The 22,892-nt window shown below is 38.0% G+C and overlaps 3 protein-coding genes across 4 annotated transcripts; 2 read left to right on the forward strand and 1 right to left on the reverse strand.

Moving 5' to 3' along the window:
* The first annotated feature begins 1,306 nt into the window (after positions 1 to 1,306).
* On the forward strand, positions 1,307 to 7,420 carry LOC121329561 (26S proteasome regulatory subunit 10B). Its single transcript, XM_041275202.1, has 14 exons — positions 1,307 to 1,433; positions 2,386 to 2,465; positions 2,967 to 3,006; positions 3,233 to 3,285; positions 3,757 to 3,824; positions 3,923 to 4,037; positions 4,551 to 4,638; positions 4,969 to 5,030; positions 5,152 to 5,275; positions 5,561 to 5,622; positions 5,780 to 5,900; positions 6,046 to 6,126; positions 6,288 to 6,359; positions 6,780 to 7,420. Exons 1-14 carry the CDS (start codon positions 1,349 to 1,351, stop codon positions 6,896 to 6,898), a joined length of 1,170 nt encoding a protein of 389 aa, XP_041131136.1. The 5' UTR covers positions 1,307 to 1,348; the 3' UTR covers positions 6,899 to 7,420.
* A 2,186-nt stretch (positions 7,421 to 9,606) lies between these two features.
* LOC121329601 (serine/threonine/tyrosine-interacting protein-like) lies at positions 9,607 to 14,614 on the forward strand. Its single transcript, XM_041275266.1, has 11 exons — positions 9,607 to 10,058; positions 11,360 to 11,392; positions 11,828 to 11,881; positions 12,143 to 12,240; positions 12,386 to 12,446; positions 12,583 to 12,619; positions 12,768 to 12,807; positions 13,100 to 13,150; positions 13,266 to 13,338; positions 13,530 to 13,623; positions 14,166 to 14,614. The coding sequence occupies exons 1-11, from the start codon at positions 9,999 to 10,001 to the stop codon at positions 14,237 to 14,239; spliced, it is 675 nt and encodes a 224-aa protein (XP_041131200.1). The 5' UTR covers positions 9,607 to 9,998; the 3' UTR covers positions 14,240 to 14,614.
* A 1,965-nt stretch (positions 14,615 to 16,579) lies between these two features.
* On the reverse strand, positions 16,580 to 22,181 carry LOC121330259 (glucosamine 6-phosphate N-acetyltransferase-like). 2 transcript variants are annotated; one of them, XM_041276631.1, is made up of 6 exons: positions 21,992 to 22,181; positions 20,144 to 20,322; positions 19,507 to 19,569; positions 19,131 to 19,258; positions 18,567 to 18,628; positions 16,581 to 18,401 (listed from the first exon to the last, which is right to left on the reverse strand). In XM_041276631.1, exons 2-6 carry the CDS (start codon positions 20,295 to 20,297, stop codon positions 18,254 to 18,256), a joined length of 555 nt encoding a protein of 184 aa, XP_041132565.1. In that variant the 5' UTR covers positions 20,298 to 20,322; positions 21,992 to 22,181; the 3' UTR covers positions 16,581 to 18,253. The 2 variants fall into 2 exon arrangements, with proteins under 2 accessions (XP_041132566.1, XP_041132565.1); XM_041276632.1 differs by lacking the exon at positions 21,992 to 22,181 and having other exon boundaries at positions 16,580 to 18,401; positions 20,144 to 20,321.
* Between the last annotated feature and the right edge of the window lie 711 nt (positions 22,182 to 22,892).

Below are 22,892 nucleotides of genomic sequence, written 5' to 3' on the forward strand. Positions count from 1 at the left end.
GGGTCGGAATTGACAGCATTGCCTGTCCAAGTGTCACTTTACATAAGGCCATGTAAAATACATGCTATTCTTGTACCTAGAATAGACTCGTATCTAAAGCTATTTGATACACAAAAGCATGACTGACGGGGCTACTTTGGTTATAGGTACGGATGATTCAATAATAATGAAATGCAAGCGCAGAGAGACTAGCAAGATGTCACCCATCTGCTTATGTGGACAAACCCGAGATCTAATTCTCAGCCCCTTTTCTCCATAAAGTTTGGTGAAATGCACAGCTTTTCTTGAAATATCAGACACAGTTCACACCACGTCTAGATGCTCTAGATGCGTTCTAGATGAACAAGCACCAGGATATAACTATATAAATTAAACTGCACAGTTCCCGAAGATATTTCACCCCACAGGTAACCGAAAATGCACTTTTTCTAATATCTATATATATATATATATATATATATATATATATATATATATATATATATATATATATATATGATATATAGAATCGATAGATATAGATAGATCGATAATAGATATTATAGAAGATCGTATATATATATCTATAGATATATAGATATATATATATATATATATATATATATATATATATATATATATATATATAGATAGATAGATAGATAGATAGATAGATAGATAGATAGATAGATAGATAGATAGATATATATATATATATATATATATATATATATATATATATATATATAGATAGATAGATATATAGATAGATAGATAGATAGATAGATAGATAGATAATTATAGAAGATCGTAAGCAAATCTCTAGCATTCGTTTAGAAAAAGTGCATTTTCGGTACATAGACATAAAGCTAAACTATGTAGACCAAAAGTTATATTTTATTTGTGCTAATTTTTATTGACACGATTAAACATAGCTTTAATTTTAATACACTTAAAATGCTTGGTTTCTGAGATAGCTCTATAGATGCAATTAAGATTATATATATATAATATAATATATATATATATCTAGATATATATATATATATATTATAATATATATATAATATATTATAAATTTGTCTTTAATTGTATAAATGAGCATTTTATCTTCGTGGCTAATGGTTATGCATGTTCTCATATTTGTATATTTTTGTAATTATGTTCTTGCATAATATAAATAAATAACAATAATAAAAATGTAATAAAATTAAATTTTAAAAAATCGGTCTACTCTTGCAAAGCGTCTATTCTACGAGTTTACTTGACTCAGTCCGCCAGTCCAACCGAGATTTTCAATTTCTATCCCAGAGTCCCCCGGCCGTAGTTCCTTCCCAGCATTCTTGCGAGCCGGTCAAGTCAGTGCAACATGGCGGATCCCCGAGAGAAAGGGCTGCAAGACTACAGGAAGAAATTACTGGAGCACAAAGAGATCGACGGACGGCTCAAAGAGTGTATGTCATCTTATGTTTATAATGCGCAGCTTGGCGGTGTGTTATCCACGACCGTAAAGACACCGGGTTATTCGCGTGTTGTGATAAAGCTGGAGTTAGGCAGACAATCGGCCAAGTCGCTTTGTCATCCAACCAACTATGAATTGACTGAGTAATGCTGTGCAGGTTTAATTTGAGTATCCGTGAACAGAAAGGAAAGGCGATCCATTTCTGAATACACCTGTTACAGGCAGACATTAGTAAAACATATACGGGTCATTTTTAAGTAAAACACTTGTTTTAATGTTGTCATGCAGGGTAACGGTACAGTACTGTATTAGTAAGCACTTTAAACGGTCACTGGATACGCTAAGATTTGTTTTAAAAAGATAAGCCGGTTTAATACATAATGACATGCAGTGCTAACGTTAATTTTGTTTAAATATGTTTTGTTTGTTTGTTCGTTGGCTTTTTTTGAAAGGTTCCCATGTAGTTTGTAAGACTGTAGTAAGTGTACTGATCTCAGACACAAGGCTTCAATGGGAACTTGTATAGTGACAGGAGGTTGAAATGACAGATTCTGGCTGTTGACAATCTACTAATAAAATGGATCTGTTGACAACCACATCGCAGCCCCCTGGTCATGTGCACGACTATGCACTGACAGACTTCAAGTCTGCAAGGGGTCAGTAAACATTCAAGTGAGAAGCTGATAACCACAGGTGTGTCAAGAAAATGTTGTGTACTGTTTATTTATTGATTGTATTATAAATGTATCAGTTATAGCATATTGTGTTTAGGATTCTGCAATCCGCTATTGTTATTGTAGCAAGAGTGGTCAAAACCCGTTTTGGAATCTCCCGGTGACACTTAATATTGTAACCTTAAAACTTTCTGGAAGTTACATTTAACAAACGAGTAATTCCCTGACTAATTATGGATCAATTTATTATATTGATTTTTTTTTTTTAAGTGAGGGAGCAGCTGAAAGAACTCACAAAGCAGTATGAAAAATCAGAAAATGACTTGAAAGCGTTACAAAGCGTTGGGCAGGTAAGAAAGTTGCAACTGCTTTTCCTTTTATGTCTTTTCAACGAATTCTTCATTCTGTTGCTTTTATTACTGCTACCAGATCAGGCCAGCATATTAAGAGATTAGTATTATATGCCTTAACACACACACCCTCTAAATGTTCTGTTATAAATATTTGGTATTGGTGAGTAAAAACATTTCTCAACTTATTTTTTTTCTTGTCCTTTTAATGCATTTTTTAAACAAATTTTATAAATAAAATAGAATTAAAGCAACAAGTATTGCTTTCCAAACTATTTGTTTTTAAATTTATTTTATTTTACTGTAACATGCCTTAAATGTTGAATCCCACAGCTACTCCTTACCAGAGCTGGGGAAAAAATATTAGAAATTGTTGATGCCGTTTAACTGTGCTTGGAAGTCATGTGCACTGCGTATCGATTTAGTTTGAATAAAAGGTGAACTACAGTATTTTAATATGCCCCTGTTGTTGAATATATCATTATTTCTAATTTTGTGTAGATTGTCGGAGAGGTCCTGAAACAGCTAACAGAAGAGAAATGTGAGTTTTTGTTAGAAAAAAAAATAAACAAAAAACAATACAAACCAAAAGGACCACAAGTCTAGTGACCACTCTGAAGAATCCATGATAAAAATTGATAGTAATGCTATTTAATCTCTAATGTTATATCACTTTTTGGTCATTTGATTGTTCTTAGAAGTATGTATTGTATTGCTTTATGAATGTGTTTTTCTCCTCATCATTGACTGTGGTCTTCTATTTTCAGTCATCGTAAAGGCGACAAATGGACCTCGCTATGTTGTTGGCTGCCGTCGACAGGTAACTTCCTGTAAGATTTTAAAATGCAATGTCATCCAGTGTTGCATTAAAATAAACAATTTCCTTGTGTCAGATTTAAGCCAGTTAACTGTTCATTTTCCACTAACCAAAAATCTGATGCTAGAGATCTAACCTGAATAACATTTTGAAATAAAAGTTTGCATTTCAGGCAGTTTGGTACACAATACTTTTGATACAAAGGGACTGACTCTTTTGGACTTGAGCAAAGTGTAGATAAATACATTTAATATGGTTAAGAGGCAATACATTCATCTTAGAATATTTGCTAGGAACTTGCCAAATCCCACGTAATATTTGAAATGACAAACGCATACAACAGGAACTCTTTTTATACATTTTTTTTTCTTTTCTGAACTTCCCGAATGGATTGACTTGCTTGTGCCTTCAAGGTAACATGTACATCAGTATTTGGAGACAGACTGACAGTTTATTTTTATATCTAAATTGCAGCTTGACAAGTCCAAGCTCAAACCTGGCACAAGAGTGGCGCTGGACATGACCACCCTCACTATCATGAGGTAGGACTTCTTGATAGAAGAATGATTAAATATTGTGGTCATTTTGTGGGTGTGTATGTGAGCTTTCTGAAGGCTGACCTCTTTGCTTGCTCTTCTAGGTACCTGCCCCGAGAGGTTGACCCTCTGGTGTACAACATGTCCCACGAGGACCCTGGCAGTGTCTCCTATTCAGAGATCGGGGGATTGTCAGAACAGATCCGGGAGCTCAGAGAGGTATGCTGGTATTTAAACTGTCTTAGTAAGTGATGCCTACCAGCACTACATGGCACAGCATACCATTGGTATACATTAGCTCCTATTGGAAATCACTTTTTAAACTGGAAACTTATTGGGCGCAGGCTGTTGCAAATCTGAGTGTGTGTCACTCAGCATGGAAGGTTTTAGGGAGGTGAGGTCTCTGTGTTTTTAACAGAATAGCCCTGCACACAGAAAGATGCAAAGTTATTCTTTTAGTTGGGCAATTATTGTTTGATTCCTGACTCTCTGGCCAACTGCGATGGATATAATTAGGAACCCAGGTTATTTAAACATTTTGTCTAAATATTGCTGTAGTCTCTCACTTGAGTTCCTCAAAAGCTGACTGAAAATCATTTTTTTGTTTGTTTGGACCTGGTTGAATTGTGATTATCTAATAGTTTTCCATTTGAAAGGTTCTATTACAGCTGTAATATGGTTGTATTTTTATTACACTGAGATAGTTTAAAGAGCTTTCCTCCTGTGTTGCAGGTGATTGAGCTTCCCCTCACAAACCCTGAGCTTTTCCTGCGTGTGGGGATCATCCCTCCCAAAGGCTGCCTGCTGTATGGACCACCAGGTAAACAGCCGCAAACATGTGATTACAGCGTTGCTTTTAGATTTTGTTGAAAAGATCTGTTTAATCGAGTGGTGTATACTTTAGTTTCATGCACTTCAGCTTTGTGCTATTCTAAGACTACTCTTGCAATTGAAAAGTTACAAGAAATTTAAAAACATAAAATGTTAAAAACAAATTGCTTAAAATAGCCTTTGGTTTACACAGTCGCATTGATCTGTAAAGAAACAATACTAGTGCAAGAACAGTGAACATTACATACCATGACAATAAGTCTGTATAGTAGGGTGGAAGAACATTCTCCTCATTCTCACTGTGTTTTTTGTCTTTTAGGCACAGGGAAGACGTTGTTGGCCAGAGCTGTTGCCAGTCAGCTGGACTGTAATTTCTTAAAGGTATCATTTGTCTTTGTCTACATTATCATTGAAATGAACATGCTCAAAATGCTTTTCGAGGGCAGGGATTGCTTGCACTGCTGCTGTTAATTAATTTATTGAACGTGTTTCCTGTGTTCAGGTGGTCTCCAGTTCTATAGTTGACAAGTACATTGGGGAAAGCGCCAGGCTGATCAGGGAGATGTTCAACTACGCCAGGGATCACCAGCCCTGTATCATCTTCATGGATGAGATTGATGCTATTGGTAAGAAGACCAGAGTCCCATCAGCCTCCTAAATTTTAGTTTTTGGATGGCCAAGTTCAGCAAAGGTTCAAGATGTGTAGCAAAAGAGTGTTCATAATTTAAATGTATCTTTTATGATTTATGGCCCATGCTGGAAGATCTGTATTGCCATACCACTAAAACATTGTTGCCCTTCTAATTAATGTCACAGACAGCTGAGCATGAAGCTTCCATGTGGTGTGTGTGTGTGTGTGTGTGTTTCATTTATTTTTTGCCAGTCTGTGTTCACTGTAAAACTTGTTGCAGGTGGGCGTCGATTTTCTGAGGGCACCTCGGCTGACCGAGAGATCCAGAGGACCCTGATGGAGGTGAGGGTTCCCTGTCCTGCCAGACCTGTTTTTATTCATGCTGAGAGAACCCACCACCAACCAAAACAGTCCATTCCAACAATTAACCCATATGTATTTAATTAGTCAATTTAGTTGTTGGACATATTTAAGTTCTGTGGCTGTGACCTTCCTGCAGCTGCTGAACCAGATGGACGGCTTCGACACGCTGCACAGAGTCAAGATGATAATGGCGACGAATCGTCCTGACACCCTGGACCCTGCCCTGCTGCGCCCGGGTCGCCTGGACCGCAAGATCCGTAAGAATCGCTCTCTGAACACATTGACAGTACAAGCAAGATCCATGCATACTGTGTTTGTGGACAGTAACCACAAACACCTTGCACAATACAGTAAGAGGTTATTTAACACCTGCCGCACTAAGTTTGACTCTTTTCTTTCCAGATATTGAACTGCCCAATGAACAGGCACGCTTGGACATCCTGAAAATTCACTCTGGGCCCATCACAAAGCACGGAGAAATGGGTTGGTGCTCATGAGTGGAATGACTAATTTAGCACTTTATCATATCGTATCAAGCTGCTGCAGATAATCTGTTCTTGTATGAATTATTTTTTGTTAATATAGTTTAAATGTATATTTTGCGTAAGAGTGTTCTCCTGAGTTTTTGTCTGTCCTGTTGGCAGATTATGAGGCGATTGTGAAGCTCTCCGATGGGTTTAACGGAGCTGATTTGAGAAATGTGTGTACCGAAGCAGGTGAGTAATCCACTTTTTTCAATCTGTAAACCAGGCAAAACACAGAAAGGGCATTTTGTTATTAAAACCATTCCACCTGTTAACAGTACAGTTAAAGATGTGTAGAATATATGGCATTAACTAAACAGACTCAGTATTTATGCACCATTGATTTAAAAGAATATATATAAGATATATTATAATCATATGGCAAAATTTGCAAGTCAGGAAGACAAACAAAGCTCCGAGCCCTAAACCTCTACGTTTCCTCTGACTAATACAACTCTAAACATCAACTGCTGTACCACTGTGTCCTGGGTTTCTTTTTGTGAGCCTTATCGGAAAAGCAATACAACTGTGATACACAGCAGACCATTCATTCCCCAAGGCTAGCTCCCAATGGGGTAATGGTCAAGCATAAATGTCCCTCTCTTCTCTCAGGCATGTTTGCAATTCGTGCTGACCATGAGTATGTGACCCAGGAAGACTTCATGAAGGCAGTCCGTAAGGTGGCAGACTCTAAGAAGCTGGAATCCAAGCTAGACTACAAGCCTATATAACACCAGCCTCTGCGATTCAGGAGTGTTGTTGGGTGCATGGGTATATCTTTCTTATGAAAAGATGTTTTTTTTTTTTTTTTTTTTTAAATGGGAAGTTTGCTATTTCTGTACTGTTACATCTTATATATATATATATATATATATATATATATATATATATATATATATATATATATATATATATATATATATATATATATATATATATATTACACACAACTTTAGAGTGTAGTAAACCACTAACTGTAGACATTTAAACTTAATAGCCTGTATTTTGTAACAGAAGGATGCTCTTTGTTTTGTTTTCTTCTTGGGAGAATATGGATATCATCTTGAAAAAACTGTTCAAATGCACTTCCATATTGTATACTCTGTATACCATTTCTACCCAAGTGTAATGAGTATGACCCAATGACTTCAAGAAAAGAGCTGATTGAAATACAATCTAAAACGATTGTTCTTTTGGATCTGTCATAGTTTTTTTGTCCCCAAAGATTCAAATAAAAAAAAAATGTAATTGCAGTATCCATTTCATTTTTGTGCATCCTTTTTTTTTAATAATTAATGTAACTGGTTCATTTGAAAAAACATTTCATCATGAAAGATGTGTTAAATAATGTATTTGTCTGGTTAACTGTCTCTGCAAAAAGACGCAACTTCCTGAACGACAACAGGCCAGGGTGGACAATGAGGCCTTGCCAGTACAAGCCTTTGTTCCACAGATGTTATAAATGATTTATTATACTTTCATCTAGATCCAGAATGATTTGGTATACCCTGCTGGAGATATAATGGAGGAAGCCTACATACTTCTACCTAGAACACTGTGCCTCAGTTGTGATGAAGTAAGAATATTACCACAAAGTGGCAGTCAGGGTATAAGGAGGTGCCTGTCCTGTCTATATATGTTGTAGATTTAGCCAGAGAGCCCAAGGTTTGCCCCTAGATTATGTGTCTTGACTTTGGGAAGTTTTCAAACGTATACACTGGTGATATATACAGAGCAGGGGTGCAGTTCAGTACCTAACAGGAGCAGTACATGCTTGCTAAACATGTATGTTAAATGTGAAGGCCATATGCACTATACAGTGGTTAGTGGGTTCTGAACAAAGAAGAAAAGCCAAGAGGGGAGTCATAAAGCACTGATCACGCTTCTTCATGTGTGTGTGATCAATGCTATTGTGGTATGACAGAAGAAAGGAATTGGTCATGGAGGCATTTTACACAATGATTGGGCCAGGTTCTTGCATGGTTATTTATTTTGCTTTCTCTTTCTCTCTCTCTATACATACACACCAGGCCGTTGCCAGCTATGAGGCATGGACCTCGGTTAAAATCATACTAATAATTGTTTATTTAGGCTCTCTTACGTGTTGCTTTGCTGCCAAATAGCCCCGAAAAATGAATTTCATCCCTCGTTATATGCATACATTAAAAGTCCTGTTGATAATTTTCAAGGACAACTCAATGAAAATCAGTTTTACTGTTAGAAGTTTTACAAAAGTACAGGATCACCATCATGTGGGGGCTGGTTATGGCCCTACCGGGATCTACATATATTATATATATATATATATATATATGGGGAACTTCATGTGGTAACCAGTATTTACAAGGTCCGTTATAGAAATATATATATATATATATATATATATATATATATATATATATATATATATATGTTTTGTAATGTCTTGCTTTACTAATTGTGTAACATCCAGCTGCATGGTATAACTTGGTAAGTTGTCTTGCATTTAAGGTAATAAAGAGCACTCTTCATGACAGCCCCTAGCTCCACCACTACCATTTCAAAACAATGTTGATATTACTCGTTATAAATCTGCACAGACTTTAAAGAAGGCAAACGCATGAGCTAGTCAGTGCCGGCGTAACAGCCTAATTCTTCAAATATTGTCTAAATCATGTATTAAGTATTTGCTCCGATTTCAGGTGCTTTTTGGAGGTGAGAAACAACCTAGGCTAATTCTCACTGGGTGAGTGAACAAGACAGTAATCGATCAAGTAACAGTATATCGAAACATTTAAATAAATCAATTATATAACAAGATTGCCAGTTAGATTAATTAGATTTAGTTAATAACATTAAAGCTTCAAATTAGTCACAAAAACGTATTACTCATAGGCATCAATTGCATTTTAAATTAGTTATGATGTACAAAAGTTAGTATGAAAATGTTTCTATAAAAAATAAAAATGTAGCCCACAGCAGAAATGCATTCAATGCAACTCATAATCGAAAAAATGAATATAGCAAAAGCATGTCTTTTTTTTTTTTTTTTAATACTGAATTGCCAGCAGGGCAATCACATGGACTCACAACTACCTATTGCCAGAACTCTCGTGCGTCCCGCCTCCATATAGACAATCGCTTAGTTTTGATTTGCCGATTTGTGTTTTGATTGACAGTCGTCTATAGTACTACCTAGCTACGGTTTATAAAAGTATCTATATCCAGTAGGGTCATATATATTCCCCATATATATATATATATATATATATATATATATATATATATATATATATATATATATATATATATATATATATATATTTACGTTTAGTCATTATTAAAGTGGGCTCAGAAAAAAAAAAAAAAAAAAACGAACTCTGGGTTGGCCGGGGCACGTCCCGCGAACCCCCCCACCTTGGTCAAGCAGCTATACTGTAGATTAGAACATTTTTATGTAAAACTTGTTAGACCGCTCCATGCAATTTGATATGTAAATTGAGATAGAGAGCAATATAATCTCTCATTTTGAGACGGTATATACATTATTGTCGTACTGACCAGATGCTGGCAGGCGATTTAAAACAAAGCCCAGCAAAGATGTAATAAAAAGATTTTGAGACGGTCCCTATCTGAGCGTGTCTTTGTGGCACGGATGTTTTTCTTGGCGAGGAAAGGCGGGATTCGGATCATATGACCTCGCTGGATGGGAGCAGCATGGCGGTGTTGCATATGGGGCTGAACAACAAACTCTGGCAATACTGTACCTGTACTTACCCGTGCTCCAAATAACCCCGAGACCTCGGGCTACCCCGCTCCGGACCGGCTACCAGAGCGCTACAGCACAGCAACATGGAGGACCAGCCCAAACTACAGTTCCCGTCTCTGCCGGACTACAAAGCAGAAACACTGGTGAGCAGGGGATGTCTCCGCCGCATTGAATACAATCCTGTTACTATATAACATTACAAGTGCGAGTCAGTAATTGATCATGACAAGTCAGCTTAGGAGGGTGACACAAGTTTCTGAAGAGAAAACAAAGATGGCTTTTATTAAAATTAATGTTTGCCTTGTTTTTATATTTGTTTGAAATAAGGATTGTACCGAAACTAATTTAGTACTGTTGTCGGTATATAGTGTATGGGCGTATGGGCGTATGGGCGTGATGCTAACTAGAAATTATTTTTATTGTATTGACAAACCCAATTAAAATATGCATACACACAGTTCCAAGCGTTTATTATGGGTTAAATAGGTTTACTATTATGTTTTAGCCGCACATTTTTATTAAAACAATAATTCGGTTTGATGTGCATCCAATACCGAATTCTAAAATAAACAGATGCCCAGCGCGTTCCCTCGGCTTCATCTTCAGATGGGTCAAAACAAGCCTCTGTATCTATACTAACAAATATATGTTTTTGAAATGTGGTTTTAAGCAGAATACTTTATTAATGATCCTACTCTATCGGGAAAGGTTTTTAATTTGCATGTCCATGTTAGTGAGTTGGCTGTTTAAATGCTATGTGATGCAGTAACTGATGTCATCACAACATCCACAAAAGTAATGTTTTAATATATTTTTTTGAGGTGGTGGGTTAATACAATTCCCAAGTGCCAGCTCCTGTTAAGTGTGCTGTGAATTGATCATATTAGTTAGCAAGGAGTCTCTTAGAACCTGTTATCAAGGCAGTCATCTAGTCCAGTTGAGAGCTGATTAATCATTGGTGTTGTAGCTGCGCTATATATATATATATATATATATATATATATATATATATATATATATATATATAAAAATAAAATTAGTCATGAAGTGTTTATCAGAACAGCTAGGCCGGAGCGAATTCTCTGTCTGTATTCCAAATTCAGGCTGGAGAATCATCTCATTGCAGAGCTTTATTAGTACCGACTAAGGCAAACCAGAGAGAGAAACTCAGGTGGTCCTAATGAAGCTCACATCGAACTCTGTACTGTCCCTGTGTCCAACCCAAAAAACAATTTAACCCCTCCAGGACCAATGCTGGTCTCTTTTATTTGTGGATAGTTTACCATTCCCCCTTTACAGTCTCCTGACAGTCTTGCTGCTGTTGCTCTGAATTGAATTGTCTCCGATCTTGATTTTTATGTGTGGCTAACATCAGCCTTGTTATTGGATTGGAGGTCTTCACATGTGTTCTTCAAAACTTGTTTGTTTTTCTGTGTTGTTTTAGGACTGGGCATATCCTATGAGGAGGGAAATGCAGGTAAACAAAATGCATTTTGCTCACTTGTCTTCTCTAGTTCTTTACACTAACTTTAAGTTCTAACCACTGACTGGTGGCTACACTCTGTGTACTTCATTATGACTGTCCAATGGAAGGATTTAGAATGCAATCCCAGACTAGCAACAAGAATGACAAAGGCTGAAGGAACATTGCAAAGCAGTTCAATTTACAAAAGCAATTGAAAGTTTGAAAGTGGCAGGTTGTGGGGATAGAGGGTCTGCTGTATCAGCACAAAATAACCCTGGCGTCTGCATTTGTTCTGGGAATCGCGTGGGAGGGAGAGAAGCTGAAGAAATAGAACCAGAGACCATCTTAAGATGGATGAGTGAATGCCTCAAGAAGCTTGGAGACACTCTGAGGATGTATATTGATCCTTATTGTAAAATCATTGATATTATATTTTTCCCTTTGTAGGAAATATTACCTGGCCTGTTTCTTGGTCCTTATTCTGCAGCCATGAAAAGCAAGGTAAGGCTGAGTGACTCATTAAGCCCTGTATCAGTTAGTGTAAGGAAGCACAAGCCATGTCTAGCAGCCAGCAGATGGAAAGTCTCGCCTTTTAAATTTGAAGCCGAGCTCTGACACTTTCACATGTTCTCTCTGTAGCTGAGACATGATCCGCCTGTCAATGCAGTGCTCGCATCTCACTGGACAAAACAAGTAAATTTAGGAAAGGTGCTTTACTGATTTTGAAAATCCTAATCTTACCTTTTTTTACCCCTTTTACAGCTACCGGTCCTTGAAAAGCTGGGAATAACTCACGTAGTCTGCATCCGGCAAGACATCGAAGCTAATTTCATCAAGCCAAACTTCCCGCAGAAATTTCGGTGAGGCTTCAGAGTTCAAAGAATGTTCTGTAAGCATTAAGCAGCTCTTGCAAAAAAAAAGCACAGGATCCTGGATGTTCGTGACTTCCAATGAGGTTTAACAGTGTCCTTTATAATCAGAAAGTAATTTTGATTTTTCTTTCAGATATTTGGTTTTTGATATTGCAGATAACCCTGTGGAGAACATCATTAGGTTTTTCCCAAGGGTCAGTATTGCTGTTTCTTACTTTATTTTTTAAGTATATTTCTTATATTTGGATTAAAAAAAATACCCCAGGATATCCCTTTAAGAATGAAGTTGTATAGCTAAATCTCTGTTTTTTTCTCCCCCTTCTCTTTCAGATGAAAGAGTTCATTGACGGATGTTTACAGAATGGAGGTATTGGGATTCATTTAATTCCTTTTCTGCTCTGTAGGGACACAATTAAGCAAACCCAGCATTGCATCTCAGGGCATTGCCCCCTTGTAATAGCGTGCTGCACAGTGTAGTAAGGCTGATGGTCTAATCGACTGTGTTCTCTTGGCAGGAAAGGTGCTTGTTCATGGAAACGCAGGGATTTCTAGAAGGTAGGAGTGTCATGGCTTTAATAGTGTTGCAGTGATCGCAAACTGTTGATTTTAATATTGATGACCACCAAGGTTTTAAAATTGACAAATCTGTGGGATCGGTTATCTGTGTTGATTTCACCCGCAGATTTCACGTCACTATTGGTTTGTACCTTTCAGGTTGTGGTTGGTCACCTGAGTATGTTGAAGACTTCTCAGCCAATCCCATGTCTGCGTTCACAATCATTCCAAGGCATTGTTGTATTGTCTTTCTGTAACACAAAAATTACAGACTTCACTTTTGTTGTTTCAGTGCTGCCTTAGTAATTGCTTACCTTATGGAAACGTATGGTGTAAAGTACAGGTGAGATGACTTTTGGATTCCCTTTTAGTCTCTGAACTCATATCTGCCTAGTCCCTGTTAATGGTGTCGTGTAGTGAGAGAGAGCTGAACCTGTCCTGTGTGTATTCTCCTATAGGGATGCCTTCAGCCACGTTCAGGAGAGGAGGTTCTGCATTAACCCCAACGTGGGATTCGTGCACCAGCTACAGGCAAGTGTGTCTCTCTCTCTCTCTCTCTCTCTCTCTCTCTCTCTCTCTCTATCTGTCTGTCTGTCCCCTGCCATCGTGTCGCTTCTTTTAACAAAGCAAGGAAGTTGCTCCCTCATCTGATTCCTTTTTCATAACTCAGCATTTTTTGATTCTATTAATTCCGAAAACATTTTCTTCTACATGTTCCCCAGGAGTACGAGGCCATCTACCTGGCTAGGCTCACCATCCAGATGATGTCACCACTGCAGCTGGGTCGCTCCTTCTCTGTGCAGGCAGGCACGGCAGGTCAGTCCTGGTATTTCTGTGATGGCTCCTTAAGCAGACTACGCTGTATATTAAGCATGTGTCTACAGACAGTTGTTTGTTGTTTGCATCCCAGGCCTGTGGTGATCACACACTATAGTGACTCCTTTCCCACTACAGACTGTAATGTTGGATTTGTACAGTTTTGTTTTAAAATGACTTGAGTTTCAGTACAGGAGATGGGGATGCATAATCCTTAATTTTTCTGGGATGGAAATAAGACTCCTATTGCATAGCAGGTTCGCCCACTGTAGGTTTTAATACAGGCTTGATTAGCCACAGTGTATAGGTAACAAGCTCAGATGTGTGTTATTGAACTTAGTAGAACCAGGAATGGATCAAACTGCTATGCAATGGGAGTCTTATTTCCATCCTGGATGTCCCTTACTATTTGAAACTTTCAAACTTACAAATTAAAAAAATAAAATAAATAAACTGTTCTAGGTTATTCTTATAGTTTTACCAGCAAGTATGAGTGCGTGCAGTTGCGCTGTATCTCGGAGTGTTTGTTGCGTCTCTTGCAGGCAGTCGGAAGCGCTCTCTCGAGGAGGATGATGATTTCGGTGGAATGCAGGTGCCGGCTGCGCAGAATGGATAGACGAGGAGGAAGAGGAGGGGAGCCACCTGGCTTCACCACATTGACTTACTCTTTTACATTTTTATTGATATTTAAAAAAAGAAGACCATTACTTAAACAAAAAAAAAAATATGATTCTAAAGACAAAAAGGTATTTTCAATTTTCTGTTTTGTAGTGTCTCCCAATGCTGCAGCCGCCTCTAGAAATGGGTGGTGGGAAGAACGGGAGAAGATTTTTTTTTTCTTTTGAGAACTGACTGCACTGAACTTTTTTTTTTTTTTTTTGCTGTTTCATAGTATTTAATGCAATTTCATTAACCGCGGGGCGATATTGCAATAATGCACTTTGGATACTTGAATTGTTAATATAATTTTTTTTTTTTTTGGGGGGGGGGGGGGGGGGGGGGGGGGGGGTATTGTCAGTAAAAACAATCCACTTTGGTTCTTTGCACAGGTTTGAAGCAGATGAGAGAAACCCTGATCCAGAGTTTGCAGAAAACTACCCCCTTTTTTTTTTTTTTTTTTTTTAATTCTTTTTTAAAGCACAATAAACATTTCAATATTTCCCATGCAATGACGCTCGTCGTACACTACAGCTCTGCTGTCCTGTGGCACTCAAGTTGTGCTTTGTTTAAACTCTCATCGATCCTGTGGCAGTGTGTTTAGCGTTGTCCACTGGCTTAAGTCATGCCATGGGCAACACATTTCCATATTTTCTTTTTCCAGGTTTACTGTAAACTGGCTGTGCTGCCTGGCACGCTGCAGGGCAGGTTTCTTCATTCTTTGTTGGGAAAGCATTTGGCAGATTTGCAAGTGCTACATTTCTCTTGTTCCAGCCTGATGTTTATTAATTCCTGTTCGTGAGGATAGACTGCATATGTTGAGTAATTTTAATTGTAAGAAAGGTAGGGTTAACCTTGCCACACATTTTAAATTACACTATGTAACACAATTTTTGTTCCTGGGTAGTAAGTGTTATTTCCTAATTGCTTTTGCCTCAAAAGTATAGAAAATGGCTATTATTCCCCACAAACTTTGCTTTTGTGACCAGGACAGTGATATTTCAAAATATCACTATTTCCAGTGGGAAAAGGGGCAAATGTGTGTGTTTTCATTCACATAGTCAGAAAAAAACAACATTTGAATCCAAATTAGCATGTATTTATACTAAAGTAATACAAAAATGACTACAAAAGATTTAGAAGTGAGTAGTTTTTCCAGATTTACGATTATACTGTAAATACAGAAAAACTCTCAAAATCTCGAAAAACTACTCACTTCTAAATCTTTTGCAGTCATTTTTGTATTACTTTAGTATAAATACATGCTAATTTGGATTCATATGTTGTTTTTTTCTGACTATGTGAACAAAAAAACACACATTTGCCCCTTTTCCCACTGGAAATAGTGATATTTTGAAATATCACTGTCCTGGTCACAAAAGCAAAGTTTGTGGGGAATAATAGCCATTTTCTATACTTTTGAGGCATAAGCAATTAGGAAATAACACTTACTACCCAGGAACAAAAAAAAAAAAAAAAAGTTTGTTACACGGTGTTATCCTCACTTTTTGCTAGTCAACGGTTGCAAAAGCAATAAATTTCAATGAGTTTATAAAATAGGAAATGTTTGTGAGACCCAGGCTGTTCCTGTGGATTGTGGAACAATGCTGCAGTACATGGAGAGAGAAAATGAATCTGATGGTGATTTTAAATACATTGAGGGGAAAAAATACATTATCCGTGAGTTACTGCTCTAGCAAAACAAAAGTATTCTGAAAACTGTTCCAATTTGTAAAAAAAATACAAATAAAAATGAAATAAATCTTAATAGTATTTATAAAATATTCAGTAATTAAGTTTGCTAATAACTGGTTTCTGTGTTTATTATTCTTTGAACAGAATTAACAATGCAATGTTGATGCCAGTGTTTTGTTTTTCAGTACTGGTATACTTATGTCATTGATGGGCATGATATATTTTTTAATTCATTGAGTTTGGAGATTCTAGAATTAATATTAGAACTCCTCTTCTGCTCCTTAGGGGACAGGCTCCTCACAGTAGCTGGTTTTAGTAAATTGATATACGGGGGTAGATTTATTTTTCACCATCTTTTTGTAAAAGTAGAATAAATCTTAAGACAATGTAACATAACTGGTAACAAACAACACAGGCATGCTTATGAGTCCTTAAATGACAGGTTCTTTGTAAAATTAACAGCTGTTATTTTATAGCATTTATTATTTTGACCTCTTAAGTAGTATGTTTAACAATAATTGTCAGAATTAACTTTGTCAGGTTCTATAAATTATAAGGGAAGTAAAAAAGCAAAATGTTTGAAAGTCATTTTTATTTGAACAAAAACAAAATCTGTTTACATTGCAAATAAATAATAATATTTTATTTATTTCTTTTTTGATTAACCCCACCATTTCTTTTCACGCAGATTGTATGTAAGAGAATAGTGTCAGGCCAATGCTGTAGTATGACCAAAAGATATACTAAAAAATGATGAAGCTGCTAAATTCCTACACAATATAAATATTATACATGCGTTGTTTGACAACTTTGTAAAAAAAAAATTAAAATTATTTAGGGGGAAAAAACAAAACTTTACAGCAGTAACAAGTTAGAATCATGGAACCTGCATTCCAATCGATTTTTAGTTTCTTCTTGCTCACCACAATGTCTTCCATAAACCCATCTCTCTGGGTTTTGTTTTCCATAGACAGTGATTACCTTTGTACAATAATATACTGTCATCCCATTTTGTCCTGATCCAGTTGAGTGTACAAAGTGGATGTGCTGTATTCCTGCACATCTTATCAGGATGCTAAGGAAACACGTTTTTCAATGTACCAATTGTTTAATTGCACAACTGCAAAGATTTGTGAATTTCAGGATTGATTTTTTAGGAAAGGTTGGTTGGCCTATGACAGAATGACATGCTTCTCACTGCAGGATGAAGCAGGTAGTATCGCGTATTGGTGGGATCTATAAGATTATTCCTACAAGGGCACAGAGCTATTTTTTTTTCAGCACATTTTTAACATTTAGAAAGTAGAAAAATACACTTTTAAAAACACAAGTACTGAAACATCACAGCCACTCTTCCAATTTACCTTTACTGTAAGATAAAAATAACTTTGAGGATGATCTGAGAATGAAAATGCCTTTTCATCAATTATCCAGAACTCACTGGAAGCACCTTACAGGCCCTTTCTCTGTGAAAGGGGTCTCTGCAGCATACAGATTGATTCACTGGAGGCGTTACATTGTATCCTAGCAGACCAGTGACTTCCAGTCCATGAGGAAGACAGACTGTAAATGGGTCTAGTTTTGTCTAATTTACATGTTATACATTAAAACTCAAATAACTCTTTCCTGTAATTAGATAGCTTTGATTATCCTATGTAGTTCTAGTTGTCCCCAGTATAGAGTTGTCTTAACCCAACTGTTTGCTTGGACTCTAAATGAAAAGCACTTCATAAATAATGAGGTATTACAAATCCCTGTGCATAGCTACTGTTAAATCAAATCAAGGCAGTCCTTCAGTTAAAATGTCTATTTCGTAATGCATTAAGTGGGCCTTCATACCTTGAGCAGCAGCTTGTATAATATATCTATACCCCCCATTGCAATGCCTTTGGTTACATGATGAAGTTGTACTCTGAAATAATACCAAGTTATCGGCCCCCAGGGTTTCCCTGCTTTTATATGGGTCAGTGTTGCAGCTCCAGGGCTGCTGCTGCTGCTAGTTCTGTTTGTTTAAAACTGTGGTGTGTTCAGCAGTTTACTCTTGCAGAGCACAAGAAAAGAACTGAACTCATTGATCTGCATGTTGCTTTTTAGGTTTACCATTGAGAATGGTCTCCAAAATCCCAACGAAAGGTCAGAACTTCAAGGATCTGGTGTGTGTGTGTGTGTGTGTGTGTGTGTGTGTGTGTGTGTGTGTGTGTGTGTGTGTGGCCATTCACGTTCCAGGGTTTCATCTGAGGGAGGTGGGAGGAGAGGGGTAAAAGATTAAGAGTTAATTTCAGTCGAAGAACCTGTGCTGCATGTAGGTTTCTGCCGACGAACTGTAGCCAAATTTCTTATAGAAAGCCACATTCTTGGGTAGACACTCCAATGTGATTTTGTAACAGTTCAGTTTCTTGCTAAGAAGTGTCATTGCTGACACTAACCTGTAGAAGAAACAAGCAAAACGGGACGGGATTAGTTCAGTACAGATGCAGATCACACAACTTAGTAAGAAATAATAATGATAAAGGGGTTTATTGGTTAAACTGTTCTTCTGCTGTACATATCTGGAGAGACAGAGTGAGAGTTGAAGTAAGTTGGGCACTTACAGTTTGCCCAGCTGCTTCCCTCGGCATTCATCGCTCACAACAACCTCCTCTATCCTCCCTCTCTGCACAAGCAAGAAAAACAGGGTTAATCTGAGCATGCTCATAATTCCTACTGCAACTCCGACCACGGAAGTAAAAATCTGTATCCAATGAAAGGAGTTCTAACCAAAGCTTTAACATTCATTTTATTTGCAACGTTATTACTATCAGTTTGGAATATGATGAAAAGTTGCTGCTGTTTCCTGGTACCTTATCAATTCACGTGTTGTTGTTCAAACAAACTCCAGAGGTTTAACTGCAATCAGACACGTGACCTACAGCACAGATCACAGGATATCCTGCTTTGTTTAAAATAAATAAATAAGAACCAGAAGAATCTCCTGAAACTAAAAGCAGACTTTACCCTCCTCACTGCAATAGATTCAGCTTTTTAGACTTAAACAACTGAGAACAGGGTTGGAACAAGGACCAGGTGTGATTTAATAGAACTGTTAGCGGTGCAGTGTGGAGGCTCCAGGCAGGGGGAGCTGTGACTTAGGAGAGGGGAGGGAATGTGTACTGTACCGTGGCACAGGAGTGAATGAACTTGTGCTCTAGGAGGAGCGTTGCCGTGGCGACAATCTTCCCCAGGTTTGTGTCCTCCACCACAGTGACGTAATAATCCCCCGTCCGCTTCATGTGGTCGAATTTCTCTGCAGGACACAGAGACAGACTCACTTACAATGTAAACAGTTACCAGAAACATAAACGTTAGAACTCTATGTTAGAAAAAGAAAAATACACCTAGCGCCTTTCAGGATAAATCAAAGCGCTTTACATAGATTTAGATGGATACTTCTTTTAAATATTACAAGAAGTAGCACTAAAGCAAGTGAACAATAAAATAGAAACAAAACATAATCTGACCACACAGGTTTTAATAAATAACAAAGATTCATACTTATGAACAGTTCAGGAGTCACATCTCCAGCCTTAGTGAGCTGAGACAGGACTTTGAAGAAACCTGGAAAAAGATCATTATAATCTAATATAAGACTGAGAAAGGTAAAAGGAGGATTTCTAAACACTAGCCTGTACAGTACACCTCACTACACCATGCTTAGTTACTTTGAAAAGGAAGCCTCTCAAAACGAAGGAATGCATTTCCCTTGTAAAGAATGGGGGCAGTGTTTCAGTGAGCCTGAGGGAAGAGTACAGTGGAGTCTTTATAGCTTTCAACCCTGTCTCTTCCTCAGCCACAGTGACACACAGTATCTGACTTGATCAACCAAAAAGGCTTGCTACTGAACTTGCAATTGTTTTTATTCAGATTAAATAGCTTCACTTGAGCGGTTCGGAGTTCTTCCAAATTTCAGAAAGACATCACCATGAAAGTAGCTTGTTTGGGTGATAAAAAAAAAAAAAAAAACACAACGTTGTTTAGTCTCAGTATAAAGTAATTCCCACGATGGGTTTCCATTCTTACAGGTTATCTAAACCTCAAGAGGTGTAATCTTAAAACGACTGACTGAATACATGGGTAGTTGAATACATACATGAGTAAATGTGTGGGGGGGGGGGGGTGGTGGTAAACCTACCTTTGTTGAGGTCTGCAGTGCAGAGGGGTCTCAGCAGGAGCCCCTCCCCAGGCTGTGATGGGGAGATGGGGGGGCTGAACTGCACCATGTTCTCACTCCAGTCCAGCTCCTTCAGGAGGGCGGGGTCAAAGAGCGGAGTCTCATCCAGAATCATGAGGGCAGCGCGGGCCACACTCACACTGCAGGGAAGCACACCCGTACAATTCAAGACAGAGGTCTCACTCTGGACAATTGTACTGAGGGCACACTCTGTCTACCAGGTGGGAGTGCGTTTGGGAGTGCTACTGCTGTTTTAGGAATCCTGGACCTGTTACTTCTACATTTTTAAGTGTACACCAGTGAATAAGCTTTTAAATATTGAAAACTGTTTTTCATTACAGGATAAAACAACACACACTGTTTTATGATAGCGCTATAGTGGAGATTATTCATTTCAGACTATAGACAGAGGGCAGTGGAAGTGAAACAAGCGCACCATTCCCGTGTTCAAAGTTGGCAGATCCTGTTTGAAATCCCTTCTCAGATTACAGGCAGACCTGGTTAGTATTGTATTTGTGAAGGGCGGGACACCTCACCTCCCTCCGCCCTGCAGTGAACTAGAGGAGCAACAATCCCACTGGAAACAATGCGATTCATTCATATTCTAAAGCAGCACATTACAGTAGAAGATACATTAGAAAGAAGAAGCAGTCACCTATCCCAGGAGGAAACAGACAGCTTTCAGATTGAGAATGCTTTATCTAGCTTGTTTCCGGGCACAGCTCAGCCAGGCAAGAAAAGATTAATATTGAATTTGGTAAGTGTACACAAACCAAAAGGTGAATGGACTTTGGATAGTCTTTCAGTAATAAGGTTCACTTTGATTCATTTCAGTTCATGCAGCAATGTGATCTCCCTGTCCTTCAGATAATACAGCCTGCAGCACCACATACAACTGCTCATGCCTTAATTTGCTAGACACGCAGGATCAAAACGTATACAGTAGTAAAAAAGCAAACCAAAGCAAACGTGGTTATACAATTACTAGACAAACATTTTGACAAGGAGTCTTTGACCATGTGTTTCATGTTATAATATCACTTTTGTAATACCAGTGTTACCGTGATCAATTATGACCCTGCGGACCACTGACCTCTGAATCCACGCCCTCTTCAACCATGTGGCGTGATTGTTACCACAACTGTCTCGACAACCCACTCCACCCTCCCAGGTCATGAAGTGACTAATTCATTTGTCTACACTTTCACCACTGCAATTCAGCCGCTCCATAGGAATATCCGTTCATTTACACAGCAGGGGACACGCGAAGCTACCTTCAGTCACAATTTAGAATATTGTCAATTACACAAACACATGTAAAAGGGAACATTCAACTAAAATACAGGAGTTTTAAAATAACACAACGGATATATAGAGTGGACGTTGATTTTAGATGGATGTGTGTAAAGTACTTTCAATTAATATCGTAGTCTTTAATTGCTTAGTTTAATTGACTCGTTTAGACGTCATTAGAGCGATACACCACTGTTGACCAGCCCATACTCTAGACACAACCACAGTATGATTTAACCAGCACTAGCGAAGTTTCCATTCTCATTGCTTCAGCACCGGTGATTCTAAACACTGCATCTGTACCATTATATTACCTACAGTACGTCAATATAAACGATTACAGTTGCTACTGTTTTGCTAAGCTGATTTAGGAATGCACTGCAATTGTAAAGCCGGAACCTAAGTTTTACGATTACAGATTTGGTTGCGCCGGGGCTGGGAGCTCTGTAGCTGGCTGTTAAAGAACGTGGTTCGTAAGATGGCTGGTTAATCGATACAAGATAGCAATATACTCACGGCTATGTTGGTGAATTAATGTCTCAGGTGCAAGAAGCGTTGAATTTACAGTTTGCCACTTATCTGTTCCACGGTTAGATACGAGTATCTTCAGTTACTCCAGTGCCAGTCTCCCCTCCCCTCCTAGTAACCCATAACAGCTGTGACGTAGTGCACAATGACGCGCCCTGACAAGCCCTCGTCCGTGGCACTGCTCGTCGGAGAAGAGCAGGCACTAGGATGTACTTGTTATCAGTTAGTATTTTGTTTGGTGTTTCATACAGGGCGTGTCAGTGGATAAGGAATTCAGAGATTCCAGTTTTCCCTCTCTCACATTAACTAATGATTATAGACGCTCCGCAGCGCCCACAAGATGAGTGGCGTCACTCTTGTCCTGAAACATTTGGAATGAATTACTCGACGAGTAGAATGAAGCAGAGGCTCCGCATAATGTAGACGAGCCCTGGATTGCAGCAGTTAAAACAGTTAACACGTCAAGCCTCTGTTTAGGTAATATGTAAAAGCAAAGTAGGTAAAGACTCATGCTTTAACTAAGCTAATGTGTTGAACTGATGCATACCTGGTATAACCTGGTACTGGAGCTATATTATCTAAAGACAAGGACTCCCCGGGCTCAAACAAAAACGTTTGAGAATGCAAAGGTACAAATTCTATTTAATCATCTAAAACTAGAATAAGTGATTCAGGAAACACTTACTCGGATCAGTGTACCAAATCCACGTCTCAATTGCTTAGTAATAATTATCAGTATAATTTCTGCATGAACAAAAATACAAAAGTAATATTAATACAATGTGAAGTGTCAAGTAGGTTAAAGATCTACCTTTAAAAAAAATCTACCAAGAAAAAGAGTCCCAGTATCTCAAGATAATGATTCGCCTTTGGAGAGCAGGCATGTTTG

This window comes from Polyodon spathula, chromosome 17 (genome assembly GCF_017654505.1).
Source record: "Polyodon spathula isolate WHYD16114869_AA chromosome 17, ASM1765450v1, whole genome shotgun sequence".
In the NCBI taxonomy this organism is placed as follows: Eukaryota; Metazoa; Chordata; class Actinopteri; order Acipenseriformes; family Polyodontidae; genus Polyodon; species Polyodon spathula.